The 16647-nt window shown below is 35.7% G+C and overlaps 1 protein-coding gene across 9 annotated transcripts in view; it reads right to left on the bottom strand.

The window, feature by feature from the left end:
• Positions 1 to 12543: 12543 nt before the first annotated feature.
• The window catches only part of chl1b (cell adhesion molecule L1-like b), a 116805-nt gene continuing 112701 nt past the window's right edge, over positions 12544 to 16647 (bottom strand). For 8 of the 9 annotated variants that reach the window (XM_065279775.2, XM_065279778.2, XM_065279776.2 and 5 more), the window contains one exon: positions 12544 to 13773. In XM_065279775.2, the coding sequence (XP_065135847.2) occupies positions 13575 to 13773 (199 nt within the window). In that variant the 3' untranslated portion in view covers positions 12544 to 13574. The remainder of the gene's footprint in view (positions 13774 to 16647) is intronic. The other variant, XM_065279781.2, reaches the window with a different exon arrangement.

Consider the following 16647-nt stretch of genomic DNA (forward strand, 5'->3'; position numbering starts at 1 on the left):
GACATCTCCGAGATGTATGTGTGCTATCAGTAACAACAAAATATTCACATTCTTAGAATTACAATGCTTGTCTTATCAAATTAAAATATCATAAATTTCACCAAATTTGTGATTGTTGGCACACTTTGTAGATAAAAAATACAAAAAAACAATGACTTCACAAAAAAAAGACAGAGTGGAAAGGAAGGCTGTTCAACATTGCAAACATGGATTCAAAACTTCAGCAAGCCAGCAGGTAAATCATGTAGAACATTTAGCAGTTTGTCACACTTTAATTCCTGTTACTAAGTATACAGGGTTATCCATTGTCTTAGTTGCTACTAGTACTCTAATAATGTTATTAAAACCATATTAATAGTACCACCCCTTAGTGCCCCTTTTTGGGGAGGGGGGCACTGCCCCTCAAAATGTCTGTGCACGGCCCTGACTTTAGTATTAGAAAATATGCTTGCCTGCAGCGATGTTTAACCAAATTGCTGTGAAACATTACAAACTGCGTATTGATACGGTAGAGATACCCTCTGTCCGCCCGCAGGTAGCAGCTCAGGTAGCATGTAAGCCGTTTGTTTCGCTAGCACTACGTTTTTCTTGTGTTATGTCGAAGCTGCCACAGCAGGTACATATGCAGAAATGACATGCACAATAATTCATATGTCAACAACATTTGATTCATTCACTTTATCTGGTTATTTGGTTGTTACAGATTTGGTATAGGCTATTAATTCAGAAAGATGTCTGTTTTCTGTCATGAGCACAAAATACTGCTCATACGAGTTTTGATTCTCAGTGCTACATACTTCCACATAACTTTTGAGATTTCATGTCAGAAATAAACACCCAGCGGCTGTTATTTCACCATGTAAGCACGGCGCAGACACCGCTTCCTTAAATGTTTCCTCTGCGGTGAAATGCTGACGGTAGACAGTATGTGAAGGCATCCAGTTGGGTAATCTGAAGTGATTACATTCCATTTTCCCAGCAATTTTCTCCACAATGGTTTTGTCGTCTGTAATGGCATCATTTCACCAGGAAGGTCAGACGCAGGATACTGTGTTGGTATGCGAATATATTTCGACAGGGCTGTACCATAAGCAGAGTTGTCTTTAAACTTAGTTGAACTGCTGTGATGGAAGATGAAATAGCAGATGGAAAAATACAGCCACATCACTTCTGTAACATAAAAGTGTTTCTGTATTGCAGTGCAGTTTATGGTTAATATAATTTCTTGCCTATTAACAAATACTGCACTGCATATCATGCAAAATTGTATGTGTTTGCTGTAACATCCCATATTTGATATATTAGAAATTTGTGTTAAAACTTTTAGCAGTCCCTTACGAATGAAAAGCAAAGATATACAAGTTAAAATTGGGGTGTATCATATCTTACAGTTGTTTGTGCTCCTGTACAGCACAATGTCATGTATTTAAACCCAGGGAACACAAATACCAATAAAAGTGTCAATGTGAATGTAAAATGTTTTTAAACTTTATGATGCAAAGGAGACCCAAATAAGATGAACTTTTAAATATGATCGACCCCCTTCCTAAAATATAATCCATTTATTTATTTTGATGTAGACCCTAAATCAATAGTAATTGTGATTTCATAAAGATACCTATTTTTATTCGCTACACTTAGAGTGATGCTGGATGTATAAACATTTTCAACTCAAATTCATTTTATATAAATGGAAAATCCAGTTGAGCACTTTGCATTGTGGAATCCAGTGGAGTATTTTGTTGACATTTTGCCAAACGTACCGTAGTGGGTCATCTGGGTATTCAATGCATGCATAAAATTCACATACTGTGCACAATATACATAATGCATAATGCAGAAGTATGAAAATTATGATAATGTGTTATTCTCAATGAGACCCCTTGTTCACAATTTATTATATTTTATACGTAAACACTATTAGGATTTGTTTAGACCCTCATTTATCAATTCAGAATTTATTTATGACATACTAATTAGCATATTTAGTAACGTCATTACATCATCAAATTTGCGCTCAACCACAGACTAGTGTATGCACTTTTGCTACTAGTCTCAGAACTGTCATATACTATACTTAAATGCAACTAAGGAGTCAGTAAATTAAAGGCGCTGTTTCTCCATGCCGCTCACTGAACAGAGAAAAGGAAGAGGAAGACCAAGTGTTTTTTGTTTTCAAACAGGGCTGTCCTAGATGTATTTTTTCTTTCTCTACTGCTTGTGTAAGCTCCACTGTAGGTGCTCGTCCAGTGCGCGCTCTCAAGCTGTCCGTGTGCATCACCCTTCCCGTAGTTGCGTTACGCCTTTTGGTTCTGATAAGGTCCAGTTATTATTTTGTAAACTAACTTTTACGAATCGATTTTGACATTTTTTAATCGAACTGAATTATTGCACGCATGTAACAGAATAATCATAATGTTTTTTTATAATGTACTTTAACCAGTATTTAAAACTTAAAGTGAGAGTGATAACAGCTCTGGCTGTTGATAAGTATTAGTGGCGACATTATACAAAACACAACATTTTAAGTAATTAAATAGTTTTAATAATTGAAATGTTTATGGGTCAATGACGTGACTTTAAAGATTTTGTGTCCGTTTGGATAAATTAAATGTAAAAGGGTTACATTTTCAAAATAAATTTGCAGATTACTTGCATACATTTTATTTTTTGAGGCCCAAGTCTAAAATTTCTGGTTTTATTTCATTTTGAATATATATTTGGGGGATAATTGCAAAAATGTCAGTGTGGTGTAACCTGTCTGTGTCAACTGGTGTAACTAGTATTTTTTTAATGAAAATATAAATATATTCATAAAAAATGTGGAATAAAATAAATCATCAAGTTTAGTGTAATATGATTTTTTACATACATTTTTACATAATTTGTCAAAGATTATTTAAAAAAAACATAGCTGTTTTAGCATAGTCAGGACAAATATTACAAAAACAAAGTAAAATATACATTTAGAAATAATTAATGAAAATATATTTTTAAATTATTATTTTTTTATTTATTTTTTTGATGATTACGCTTACATTCCATCAAGGTGAATAAATTATTTAATATTTCTCATTCTTTGCCGCAATTGGCGGTTACACCATTTGACATTTTCAGGTCCATTCAGTCTTAACTTCCAAAAAATGGTGCAAATATAATTTTTTATTGCATAACATTTACATAAATACACTGTGCATTGAAATAAACCTGATGCATTCTTTTGAAACAAGTCAAAGAAAAATTATTTCTCATTTTGCCAAACCGTTTTTGTCACTGACCTTTATATTTGACCCAACAATGGGTTAAACTAAACCAGCATTTTAGGTTGAAACAGCTCAGCAAAGGTTAAATTACAACCCAACGGGTTAGGTTTTTCCATTTCCTATGCTGAATAAAAATAACCAAGGATTTTTAAGAGCGAAGCTGTGTACATGGGGGTGTAAATGTATTTACATAAAAACAAATCCTGGAAAATTGCTTTAAATTGTTAATGGCTGCTTTTCTCCAAAGGATATTTTCTGGGCTTTTAAAAATCTATGTTACGCATTTTGGATTCTCTTTACATGTCTGGCTCATATATCCCACTTGTCCCACCATAACACATTTATAACCCCTAGTACTTTGACATGGCATGCACATTAAGTGCAAAAATTAAATAGTCTTGTTGCAGGCAGTGGTGGTTTCTAAACTCCCCCCTCCATTTCTTAAAGGGGGAACATCTGATTTATTGTTCAATAAAGCCTGGACCAGTTTTGCTCAATTAGCTCTATTTATCTGCAGTAATGGTATTTTACTGGGTCTGCCCTTCCCACTCTGTAGAAGCAGTGAAGTATGCACACGACATCAAAGCCTAACTTTATTCCATTTTTCTTGTGAATCAACAAGAAGTGGAATATTAAAGATATGTGGCTATATAAAACTATATATTATCCTTATTATCTTTGGTAGCTATGTAATGATATAATTCGCCAGTTTTGTCAGCAAGCTATTTGTCAGATTTTCATGTGGGTGTCAGTTGACGATGTTATTTGTATGCTGTGCACCCTAGCAGAAGGGTTCATCATTATGAGGTATGGGCATTGGTTGGATTAATGAATCTATGCGTTATCAACAAACATAAAGCCTGTAATTCACATTGTAATGAGGCATTCGGTTTTCATCAGCATTATCTGAGGGCTTTTAAATGGGCCGTCAATCAACGTATCAATCAATAGAGAGGCCTAAACAGTCCCTGCTTAGACATCTTTAAGTAGCATGGTTAAAAATGTGTAAAATATGCACTTTATTATGCTGCATCTAGACTTGGCCTTTCTTCTGCCATTCCTATAGCTCGTAAGGTCATGGGTTCGAATCCCAGGGAGCATGCACACACTGATAAAAAATGTAAACCTTAACTCTTTCCCCACCAGCATTTCTTAAAAAAAAGTTGCAATCCAGTGGCATTTAACAAAAGTTTAATGCCTTCCAAAAAAATGTTTTTATTTAAATATATAAACATGTAATATATCAAAAAGAACAGACCATCTGCAAAAAAAAAAAAAAGTTTCATCCTATCTCCATTTGTTTTCTTTTTATCACCTCTCAAATATGGGTAGGTTTCTTTAAAAAATAAAAAAATTTTGATCTGAGATAATTGCATTTTTGGTAAAGGACTTTTGATAGAGATCAGATTGAGAGCGATGTAGGTTTTGATCAGAGTATTTACTGTTTGGCCTACATGGATGCTTCCGGGTTTTATAAGCTGGATAACGCGCAACCTGGGGATAATAGCAGGAATACGGATTGCCGTAAAAACTCGTTATTGGCAGGGAGGCATTTTCTCTTAATTGACGACACAACTTGTCAATGGCGTTAATATTTTATAAGTCACCTATGGATAAAAGTGTCTGCCAGAGGTATAAACAGATTTATGACTGACTGATTGATTAAAACTTGTGTTCCTGTTCAATTTGTAGAGCATTGTGTAAACACATACAGTACTGATAAAATGTATAGCTTAAATGCACTGAGGTTATGTTTACTTAACAACAATGTAGTAAATAATGGAAAATCATGTTCACAAAAGTTAAATGTCTTCCAGAAAATGTTCATCTTTAAATATATAAACATACAATATATCAATGCATTTGCTTTAAAAAAAAATAGGTTTCATCATACCTTCATTAGTTCTCCTGTAAACACCTCTCAAAAATTGGTAGGTTTCTTCACCAAATTTTGAGCAAAAAGCAGATATAATTAAATTTTTGTGAAGGACTTTTGATAGGGATAAGAGGCGTTACTTCCGGGTTGCATAAGAAAGGAATAATTGATGACGGGCCGTTGAATTATAAGAAAATAATCCACACCCAAGGTGGTTATGCACCGGGGGTGTGCATTATTTTCTTATAATTCAAAGGACCGGAGTCAATTATTCTGCTTATACCACGGTTACCAAAAATATTGCTCTGGTGACTATTTTAAAGACATTTTAAAGGTTAGGTGTGCAGTTATTGAAAAATAAACAACACCCATGGAACATTTCTAAACCAATCGGAATAAAGTATTCAACAGCCCTGTGGTATATGTTGCGTTAATAGTGTTAATTGCATAATAGCGGTATTGTGGAAAGCCGAACATACTCGTCATTGGCAAGGAAGCGTTTTCTCATAATTGACAAGTTTACTCGTCAATGACGGTGAAAGAGTTAAGGGCATACCGTCAGTGTTATTCCTCTGAAGAAGGTGTAAAGTAAGGAAGACCTATATTCTATGGCTTTTTATAAGCATAGCAATAAAGGAGCAAAATACTGAACTCATTATCGTGAGCAAACATCGTATTTTTGTCTGAAACCAAACTTTTATGAAAACTTGAACTGAACGGGCGAGTTTTTGGCTTGTGATGTTGTTGTTTGTGCCGAGGCAAGACTCTGCAATATTTTTGATTGACCAACATGGCTTTACATTATCGCCATATGTTGGTTTGGCATGCTCTTGACAGCACTTCACACCGTGTTTTTGTATGTTTGTGTGGACACAGAATTTTTTTTTAAAGAAAGAGGGAAAACTTTGTTTATTTTAAAAATACCTGTGTACTTGTGGACTAGGCCTGAGAGGACATATTTGTTTCCAAGGTGTCATACTTTAAAACGTGCACTTTGAAACCCACCCTTAAAAAAGTTTGCATTTATAACACCATTTTCATGTAAAAGAACAGCCAAATGCATTCAAACGTTCCCGCTTTCAGTTGAAAACTTGTAGTTTAAATGGCTCCTCGGTTGGTTTTTATAAAAATGTCTGAATGGCCCAAAAAATAATTAAACACTTTTATCACACTTTGGGCCCTATCTTGCACCCAGCGCAATTGACTTTGTCAGTGACGCATGTATCATTCGTATTTTGCACCAGCGCACAGCGGGTTTTTCCCTCCACAGATGCACGTCGGCAAACTAGGGAATGAACTTGCACTCCCTGGGCAGATCAGCGCAAAAAAAAGGCGTGTTCCGGCGCAAACCATCCCTGATGCTATTTTGCAGTTTCAAAAAACAATTGCGCCACTGACCAGAAAAAAAAAGTTTAAAGTCAGTGGCGCGTTGTGCGTTGTTCATTATGCTATTTTAAGGGCGCATGCTTGACCATAATGTATAGCGTGCACAACGCGCACACACTTTGCTTATCTAATCTACACAGATGCAACAGTTATTTTTGCAAATCATACATTGTTACACTTAAAAATATTAATACACGAGATAAGGGGAATCATAGTGGTGAGCATTGTGGTGATAGTTTTTATTTATTGTGTGGCTGCGTTAAAAAATTCTCATGCAAATAACGATTAAAATATTTTCATAAGTTTGTTGTGTGGCTGTATTACGTTTATTTTATGTAAATAATAATTAAAATGTTTTCATAAGAAACCTTAATGTATATGAACTTGATTTGTAAGTGTACTTTGGGGTTGGACCTTGCTTGCGTTTTTTGGGTCCGATTTCAAAGCCCCCAAACTCTTTCAGCAGTGAAGTGAGGGTGTACGCAGCTATGTCCTCTGCTGGCGTCAGGTCCTGTGTAGAGGCAGATCCACCTCCCGTTACACGGCGTGCCCGATTTATGCGGCAAGCTTTGGATTCCCCCGTCTCCTGACATCATTGTAGCGCTTGGCGCAACAATGGGGATGCCAGCTGATGAGACTGTGGCTATTTCCTCTCACGCCTGTTTAACCTACGCTGATTTGGGCGGGTTTCTCCTATGCCCATACAAAACAACTTCTCTGTCTTTGACTGCTCTTACAAGAACGTCGGTCTCCTCGGCTGTGAACCGTTCCTGGCGTGCGCCTGGTAAATCCGTCATAATAATAGCAACCCGCCATGGAACTTGCGCCCTTGCGTTTAAAGGGAATGTTGGATGACGTTCTGATTGGTTTATTTGACGTTACGCCCAAACCACACCTATGAATAATGAACCTACTTCAGACCAACCCCTTATTGATTTGCGCCCGGCGCAAGAGTTATTTCTCACGCCGGGAAAATAGCAACAGCGCCCAAGATCCGCCCACAAAGTAACATGCACATTGCGCTTCGCACTTGCGTTTCAGATCGTTAAAATAGGGCCCTACAACTGTTTGGATTTTATTTCATGCATTCATGAATTTTAAGGTTTTCTTACTAAAACCTTCAAGTTACCAAAGATTTCAACCTTGATCATGTTCAATTTTAACATGTACATAAAAGCAACCTGATCAATTATTTGTATAAAATTAATTACCACTACGCCAGCTACCCAGGTCTCTATGCTCCAGTAATTTACATTTAATTAGATGTGTTTTTGCCTGTGTTGACACACCATTAATGACAATAAGCTTTCAGGTATTGTTCAGATTTACTGTAAGGCATTTTTAAGCAAAGAAAGCATGCATTGCAAAGCTTCAGTAAGTAATGAAGACAGTGACTGCTAAACATCCAATTAATATACAATCTCAGTAACCCCTATGCTTTTTCAGTTTCAACATCTTACCAGCTGCTTCATTCAAAAAACCGAAATTCATTTAATACATTTCAGCAGGTCATCACGGCCAGCCAGACTGCATGGTTCCCATAATTCCAGTGGAAAATTGAGATGGCTGTTGTTTGGCCAGACACTGGAGAAAATTTACTCTCTGTGGCATCTCTGTATGCAATGCAAACCTCATTAAAATGAAGCCAGTGAGTTTTACTTTCTGATAAAGAAAACACATTTGCTGGGTAACTGACAATTATAATTATAGTTTTGAAAGACAGCAGTAATGAAATTCAGTTTGCATATAAAATCTGAGAGTGTGAAATACAAAGTTGTGAATTACAGAGATATGCAAATAACATCTCTGTTCGATAAAACCACACAAGCAGGTAAGAAATTAGTGAAAAACTAAAACGCTTTAGGGTTTTTGCAGTAAAATCCATGGTTGACAGCGGCCTCTATCTGACTTCAGTCTGTGTAAACCCATCTAGTCGTTTTTTTCCTACATAAAATTTAATGCAAAAAACATTCTGTCAAAATATAACCTTGATATCTTTAATATTGACTGAGTAAGGTCATGTCAAAGATTGAAATTAATGTGAAATCAAACTTTGATACTCATAATCTCATAATCAGATTATGAGAATTTAGTCTGGATTTCACAGACCATACGTAAAAACAACAGCTAGCTGACTTTTTCTGTAAAGGTATTACTCTGCACATCGCACTTGGCTTTCACAACAGGCAATGATAGAGGAAACTAAGAATATTGCAACAACCACACATGCACCAGAAGTACTAAATTAACATTAACAACCAATATACAATCTTTCGTGTTCTCTCTCCTCCTCTGCCGATGTTGCGTCACATGAAAGAAAAGCGTGATGAATGAAGTCTTCATCTGAAGTGAATGGCTGACAGCCCCTGAGACTCCCGGACCAATTCGTTTGCTCGTTTTCGTTTGCTCATGCCGCAAACTTGCATTATGTTGAGATTATTCTTTCAGATGTCCAAAAAGCACGTTGGAGGCTTTGAGGACGATCTGGCTACATACACATTTTTCTCACAATCTTAATGATCGCCTGCGCCATGAGCCTCTGCCTTGTTTGACAAGGTTTCGCTGTGAAGTTGAAGGACTGGATGAGAAATCAAAGCCAGTCGGATTTTATGCGAGCCATACAGTCGTGAGTTATTATAAAGGAAAGCATGAGGTACTGCCAGTATACTGTATGCACTGCATGTAAGAGCGTAATTACGTTAGCAATGCAAAGGTCATGGGCTCGATTTCAAGGGAAGACGCAGTCTGACAAAAAGTACACTTTCACTGTCCCTGTGGATTTGCCAAAATTCTGCATAAATCTAAAACGTACTGTGTATACATACTGTATTTGGCATTGATGTTCCTTATTGAAAGAGAATATAATTTGTTACGTACTGTATGAAAGGTCAATATATTGAAAAATTTTCAGTATCTTGGTAATTACTGTATATAGAGTAATACATGTGATAATATATTAAAATATACTGAATAAAGAATTGCTGCTTTCTATATATTGGGGAATATATGTGACCCTGGACCACAAAACCAGTCGTACAGTAAGTCGCACTATATATATATATATATATATATATATATATATATATATATATATATATATATATATAAATAAATATATATATATATATATATATATATATATATATATATATATAAATATATATATGTGCGACTTACGACTAGGTATATTTGTAGAAAAAGCCAAAATACATTGCATGGATCAAAATCATAGTTTTTAATGGCAAAATTATGAGTATATTACGCAAAGATCCTGTTCTATGACGATATATATATTTAATTCCTACCGTAAATATATCAAAACAAAATTGTCTAGAAACTCACCTACAAACTTGCAATATGTAATTTTTTTATTGAAAAAGTTTTTTAAAAAGATTTTTGAATTTCTCATCTTGCTACCCGCTCTTCGGGTATTTGGGTCAGTGACAAAAACGGTTTTGCAGATGAGAAATTTAAAAATCTTTTTAAAAAACTTGTTTTAAAAGCATGCATCATGTTTATTTAATTGCACATAGTGTATTTATGCTGATTTTATCCAATAAAAAATTACATTTGCACCATTTAAGTTAAGACTGAATGGACCTGAAAATGTCAAATGGTGTAATTCTTTGGCGCCAATTGCGCCAAAGAATGAGAAATATTAAATATTTTATCCACTTTGATGGCATGTAAGCATAAAAACATTTTAAAATATAATTGTATTAGTTGTTCTACATGTATATTTTAATGTGTTTTTGTAATATTTATCCTGACATATGCTGAAAACAGCTCTGTTTTCTAAATAACCTTTGACAAATTATTTAAATATGTATGCAAAAAATCACTAACACTAAACTAGATGATTATATTTTATTCCACATTTTTTTATAAATATATTTATATTTATATATTAAAAAAGACCTGTTACACCACATTGAAATTTTTGCAATTATCCCCCAAATATTCTTTCAAAATGAAATAAAACCAGAAATTTTAGACTTGGTCCTCCAAAAAGAGAATGTATGCAAGTAATCTGCAAATTTATTTGAAATTTTAACCCTTTGTCATTTAATTGAACCATATGAACACAAAATAATTAATGTCACATCATTGACCTATTTCTCTCTACGTTCACGTGAGAGTAGGGCTATCCCAATTGGACCTTACTCTCACATGAACGTGCAAAACTAAGGGGTAGGGGGAAGGGGGGAGACAGAGAAATGGGATTGGGCCTAGATTTTTTCACCGTCAGATTCCAGATTTTTAAATCTTTGTATCTCTGCCAAATAAAATGACCCTTACGACTGATTTTGTTGTCCAGGGACTGATATGTTAACATGTATGGTGCGCATATACCATTTATATTGTCAATATTGTATATTTGTTGGTAACCATTGGCTTCCATAATATTTGTTTTTCCTAAATATAAGCACTAGATTTCTGAAAATGTATTATTTTATATATCACATTATATCATATATATATTCACATATATTTTTATTTTGTAAGGAGTAGCCCTTTTGCTTTAACTGATCAATGGCTAAGCCACGCCCCCTCCACTCACTCGGACAAACAATCAACATTCGGTGACAGGCGCTATGGCAGCTGTCACAGTAGGAGACATTTCACAGGAGGCAACTGATGATTTTTGGAGACAGAAAGACTATATATCATCTTGAAGTTACCAAAAGGGCCTTAACTATCATTGGAGAACTATATTAATACTTTTATTGTTGAAAAGTTCATGAAAAGCTTTAGCATACATTTCCAGGACAAGTCTTTTTACCATCTTTACCAATAGTAAGTTCTCTCCTCTCCATTAGTTTGGTGCGTATTTACAAATAACATTTGTTTTCTCAGTTATTTTCAGATACGTTAATGAAGCTAAGTGACATGATGTACAACGCAGCTAGAAGCTAACGTTAACGTTTTCTAATGTTAGGCTAACGGATAACGTTCAAAAACATTGTCGACTTACCTTAGAACAGATGTAGACATCCTTGTTTAATTTATCGACGTTTAGTTGGTTTTGTGGTCTACCGCATAACTTAATCTGGATTAAGCAGACACTTATTGAGATGTGGCTTGGGAAAGGGTTAAAAATACACACCGTCACCCAGCCTTTCAGGATACCTAGTGTTGGAGTTGCATGTACCCCATGCACATTTTTTTGACCATTTTAAACTTAAAATGACATATAAAAACGAATGAAAACTGGCTAACTGCAATGCATTTCAATGGATGTGGAAGGAAAATGTGTGTATGAGTGTATTGGGTTGCTATGTGCCCTGTGATTGGCTCATCGTGTTTGGGGGCGTACCTTAGTCATAGGTCAATTATTTGGACCTCATTGTATATAAGTCACCCACAATTGAATCTGCGGATAGCATCCTTATACTTTTCCTCAAAGACAGATCAGAGGGCTTCAGAGGACATCACCAGCTTCTCTGCGGACTCCTTCTTTCGCATCTTCAGCCTGCCCACTCAGTAAAAACGGCATTATTGATATTTCCGCATTGCCTTGAGAAGCACTATCTGTATATGCTGAACACATCATAACATTCTCTCCATCAGGGCACCTGACCCCTCTCGTCACCTTCTTATTGTCTCATTTCCAACTACTCGAGCACGTTCGCAGAGGTTATTTCCCTGACAGGGCACATCTATGTTCTTACAGCGAAATACACAGATTTCCTCAGGGATGAAAGCTTATTGAGCAGAATGTCTGATATGCTTGATAAAACCATATTCCAGGAATATAGGAGAGTCTATGGCGCGTAGCTTTCAGACAGATGTACGATTTTATAGATCTTTACTTACAATACGTCTTTTTACAGACAGCGCCCGCAATATGCAATACTCAATGCGTTAACTCCAATCGCTTGTCATTACCGCTCAGTTTTTACCTTGACGCTTTCCCTGTATGCTGGGAACATGAAAGCTGTGTGAAACATTCTCATGCTTAGGCGTTCATTTACCTGGAGCTTTCAAGAGGAAAAAGCCATCATGGAGTCAGCAAAGCCGGGACGAAGAAACAAACGATGCAATTTAATGTCAAATCTGCACACAGACCTCATTCGACAGCTTTAAACATGCAAACAAAATGTTTGTACAGAAACATTGTACAGGATTTCAAAAAAAAAAAACTGTGTCGACCCATTCTGATAAAGATTTAAATAAAAATTCTGAAAAATGATTTTACATGAGATCAAAATGGATTTGGGAATTACAACCCTGTATTACGTAATCCATAACAATGTAATTTGTTACGCCACATTTACCAGTATATCAAAGTTAATCTACGGCAAAAGTTGAATTTTTCAAACGTGTAAAAATGTGTATGTGTTTTATTAACAATATACTGTAAAATGGGTTAAAAGCAGCAACAGACTCACTGTAATGTAAATGTGATGCTTGGTTAGTACCTGAACTGTTATTTAGATCAGCTCAAAGTAAAAATTTTCAACGATGCACGTGAGACTGATGCTAAGTGAGTCAACCCTTATTTTACCTTAGCGTTTTTGGACTCCAACACAAACTGTGATTATTTAAGCAACAACTCTTTTGTACAAATAATAATCCACATTTAACAAATGCACAGTATACAGTATCTGAAATATAAAATGTCAATAAAATTTGTTCAAAATGGAAAAATAATAATACAAAGTTCATACCCTGACATTACACTCGCCTGGCTACATGATGACACCAATGAAGAAGAAACCAGAAACATAAGAAATGCGACTTTGTCCGCACGTACGGCATCAGGGTTCCAAACGGAGTTTGTGTTCACGAAAACAACCAAAGTTTCGGCAACTCTGACAAAAACACCCCACAGATGTGCACAAGTGATGTTGTCGATCAAAAAAACTCAAAATAAGCCTTGTACGTAAAATGATGTGAGTATGACTGAGAGTTTGAAGATAACACATTAATTGCAAAAGTGTCCTTCGAGTTCCATTACGCCGACGCTTTGCAGTCTTCCTCCTCCTACTCCCTTTCGACTGACCTTTTGTGAGAGCTTGTCCGAGAAATAATTTGTCCGTGGTCCATTACGCCGTGCTCTGATTGTTTGCCTTAATTTCCGTGGAGACCCTTTCTTTGCATCCCGAGTATTCGCCGATAAAGGAGCCGTCCTCATTAAAGTGAGCGTCCTCATCACCGTAGTCCACCATGCTATCTCCGCTGTCTCCTTTCAAGTCGCCATTGAGGGAATGCTGGCTGCTTTTCAGTGGTTTCTCATCATTGTCGCTGTGTAAGACAGGGAGACACAGAGTGTCAGGACTGAGTCACACAACCGGCTTTGTCCTTGTTGAGGAGTTCTAGCCTAAATCAATGTCAAGGACTTCTAAAGCACGTTCTATAAGAGCTATGGATTTCTGCTCTCAAGCATTTCATTCATTCACTTATTTGACGTGAATCAATTATTGTGTCGTGTTAAAGTGATCGTTGGGCCAAAAATGAAAATTCTGTCACTATTTACTCTCAGGCTGTTGAAAAACTAGGATTTTATTTGTTCAACTGAACGATAATGCGAAAGGTTTATGTAGCTCATTTTATTCAAAAACTATTTATAATATAAAAAGGAGATTATGAAAATGTGAACTGTTGTGGTCTGCGGAGAAAACAACAGCATACGGGTTTGTAATGACATGAGGGCGGGTAAATAATGACAGAAATGTAATATTTGATGAAATATTTCCAGCAACATTACCATGTACAATATTGTGCAAAAGTCTTGTGCATAAGATGTTTACTGTTTCATAGTAGCTAGTGTGTCAATAGGAAATTTAATTTTTTATAAATTTCTAGACATTTGGTGTCATTTACTGTTAAAAAAGTAAGAAAATATAGTTTTTTATAATTAGGAAGTGGTACACTGTAAAACCTAAAAGTTAACTCAACTCAAACCATTTAAGTAAACCAATTGCATTAGTTTTAAAACACATACAGTACATTTGAGTACTGTGAACTTAAACAAATTAAGTCATATGCAGTTATGCACGTATATTTAAGTTTACACTACTTAAATATAAGTGCATAACTGCACATGACTCAAGTTCACAGTACTTAAATTTATGTGTTTTAAAACTTAAATGGTCTAATGCAACCGGTTTACTTAAATGGTTTGAGTTACGTTAACTGTTAGGTTTTACAGTGTATGGCCCAGACAGAGACCAGCAAGCAAATTTGCGTTTAAAAGACGTCTAATAGTCGTCCAAACACAGGCCAGGCGTCTAGGCTAAAACGAGGCAAAATTTGTCCAGTCTGTCAAAATTTAATAGACGTCTAAAAATAAATAAAATAAATTAAATTAATAACCAAACACCTTGTAATCACTGTTGGCTTTGGTAACATGTTGGAATATCATACATCTCACAAGTTGTTTCGGCAAAAAGGACATTACCAATAACCAAATTCAAGTTTATTTTGTCTAGAAGTGGTTTTCTCATAGCCGGACTATGACCTTGTTCAAACTGTCTGCCCAAATACGATTTGAGTGCATATCCGATTGGTCCACAGAATCCAATCACATTTAAAACGTGTGAAAAACCACATGAAATTAGTTTTTTCAAATCATTTCAGGCTACATCCAGAGGTGGTTTGAAATCCCTTTCAAATCGCATTTCCGGATATCCATTTGAGTCTGACCGCTCTGATCGCATTTGTGTAACTTTTCGGTTATTTCATGACATCGCGTAACAAAGTGTAAACCAGTGGCGGCCGGTGACTTCTTCTTTCGAGGGCGCTCGATGCGAAGTTCATCACAACATGTATGTAGCCGTCATTTTTCAAAATATGTGTTCTAAGCATCGAGAGATCCTGCGTGACAAGAGTCAAAACCGTTTATGATAAAAGGGACTCTCACATTCACAAAATACACGCAAGACACTCCCTTAACACTAAACTCTGATCACGCATGAGATTATGCGAGTATCTGGCAAACATGAGCTCCTCTTTTATCGTAAAAACTTTAGACGCGTCTGCAGCAGGTACTTATTTTGACAAGACACGTGATGCACATGGTTCACATGATGCAACAAACACATATTTTGAAAATGCAAGCAACACACACAACACTCGAATTAGCGTCCCTCGGATAAGCAGTCACGAGCCGCCACTGGTGTAAACACGTCAGATGTGGAGGCAGATTGTTGTGCCAGCGTAACATCATTGCCATAGAAATGGTGCAGATACTTGAAAAACGGCAGAACGCTACAGGACGCACAGATCGGATCTGAACAGTTGTGATGCACAATATGGACAGTTAGTCTGTTAAATCGGATATGCAAATCAGATTTGGTCTGACAGTGTGAACAAGGTCTATGTCTGGGATCTGAACTCACCATCATTGAGTAAGTCTAGAATTACCTGAAGAAGATAACTGTGTGAAAATGTAGCAGGACAAAAAGTGGCTACATCAAATATTGATTTAGGTAATAGAAGTTGATTAATAAAATGTATTTGTGGCATTATTTTTGGGAAAAAAGTTTAAGCGCTTTAACTTATTTATTTACAACTTGCCTTAACAATACTGTAGCATCTAGTCATGTTGTTCCAAGCATCTTCAAACTTTAAAGATAAACTAAAGCAAAACATGTAAATCTCTCTCTCTCTCTCTCTCTCTCTCTCTCTCTCTCTCTCTCTCTCATTGAGACTTTTGCACAGTATTTATTTATGTAGACAGGACAATGAATTTTCAAACTGACTCTTGTTTTAAACAAAGTGCATGCGTCTATACACTCTTAAAAATAAATGTGCTGATAAAGGGTTCTTTGCAGTGATTCAGTTCAATAAATTTTTTTTACAGTTTCATTGTTTCAAAGCAGCATTACATCATAAATGACAACTTAAAAGTAAAATTATTATATATATATATATAAGTGTAACCCTGGACCACAAAACTAGTTCTAAGTCACACTTGTATATTTGTAGCAATAGCCAACAATACATTGAATGGGTCAAAATTATTGATTTCTTTTATGTCAAAAATTATTAGGATATTATGTAAAGCAGTTGTTCTCAAACTTTTTTTTACTGTGCCCTTATGTACGGTGAATCCCTACAAGCCCCTCCCCCAAAGAAAAGTATGAAAAACATAAAAACATTCTAAAACTTAAATTT

Source organism: Paramisgurnus dabryanus, chromosome 7, assembly GCF_030506205.2.
Source record: "Paramisgurnus dabryanus chromosome 7, PD_genome_1.1, whole genome shotgun sequence".
In the NCBI taxonomy this organism is placed as follows: Eukaryota; Metazoa; Chordata; class Actinopteri; order Cypriniformes; family Cobitidae; genus Paramisgurnus; species Paramisgurnus dabryanus.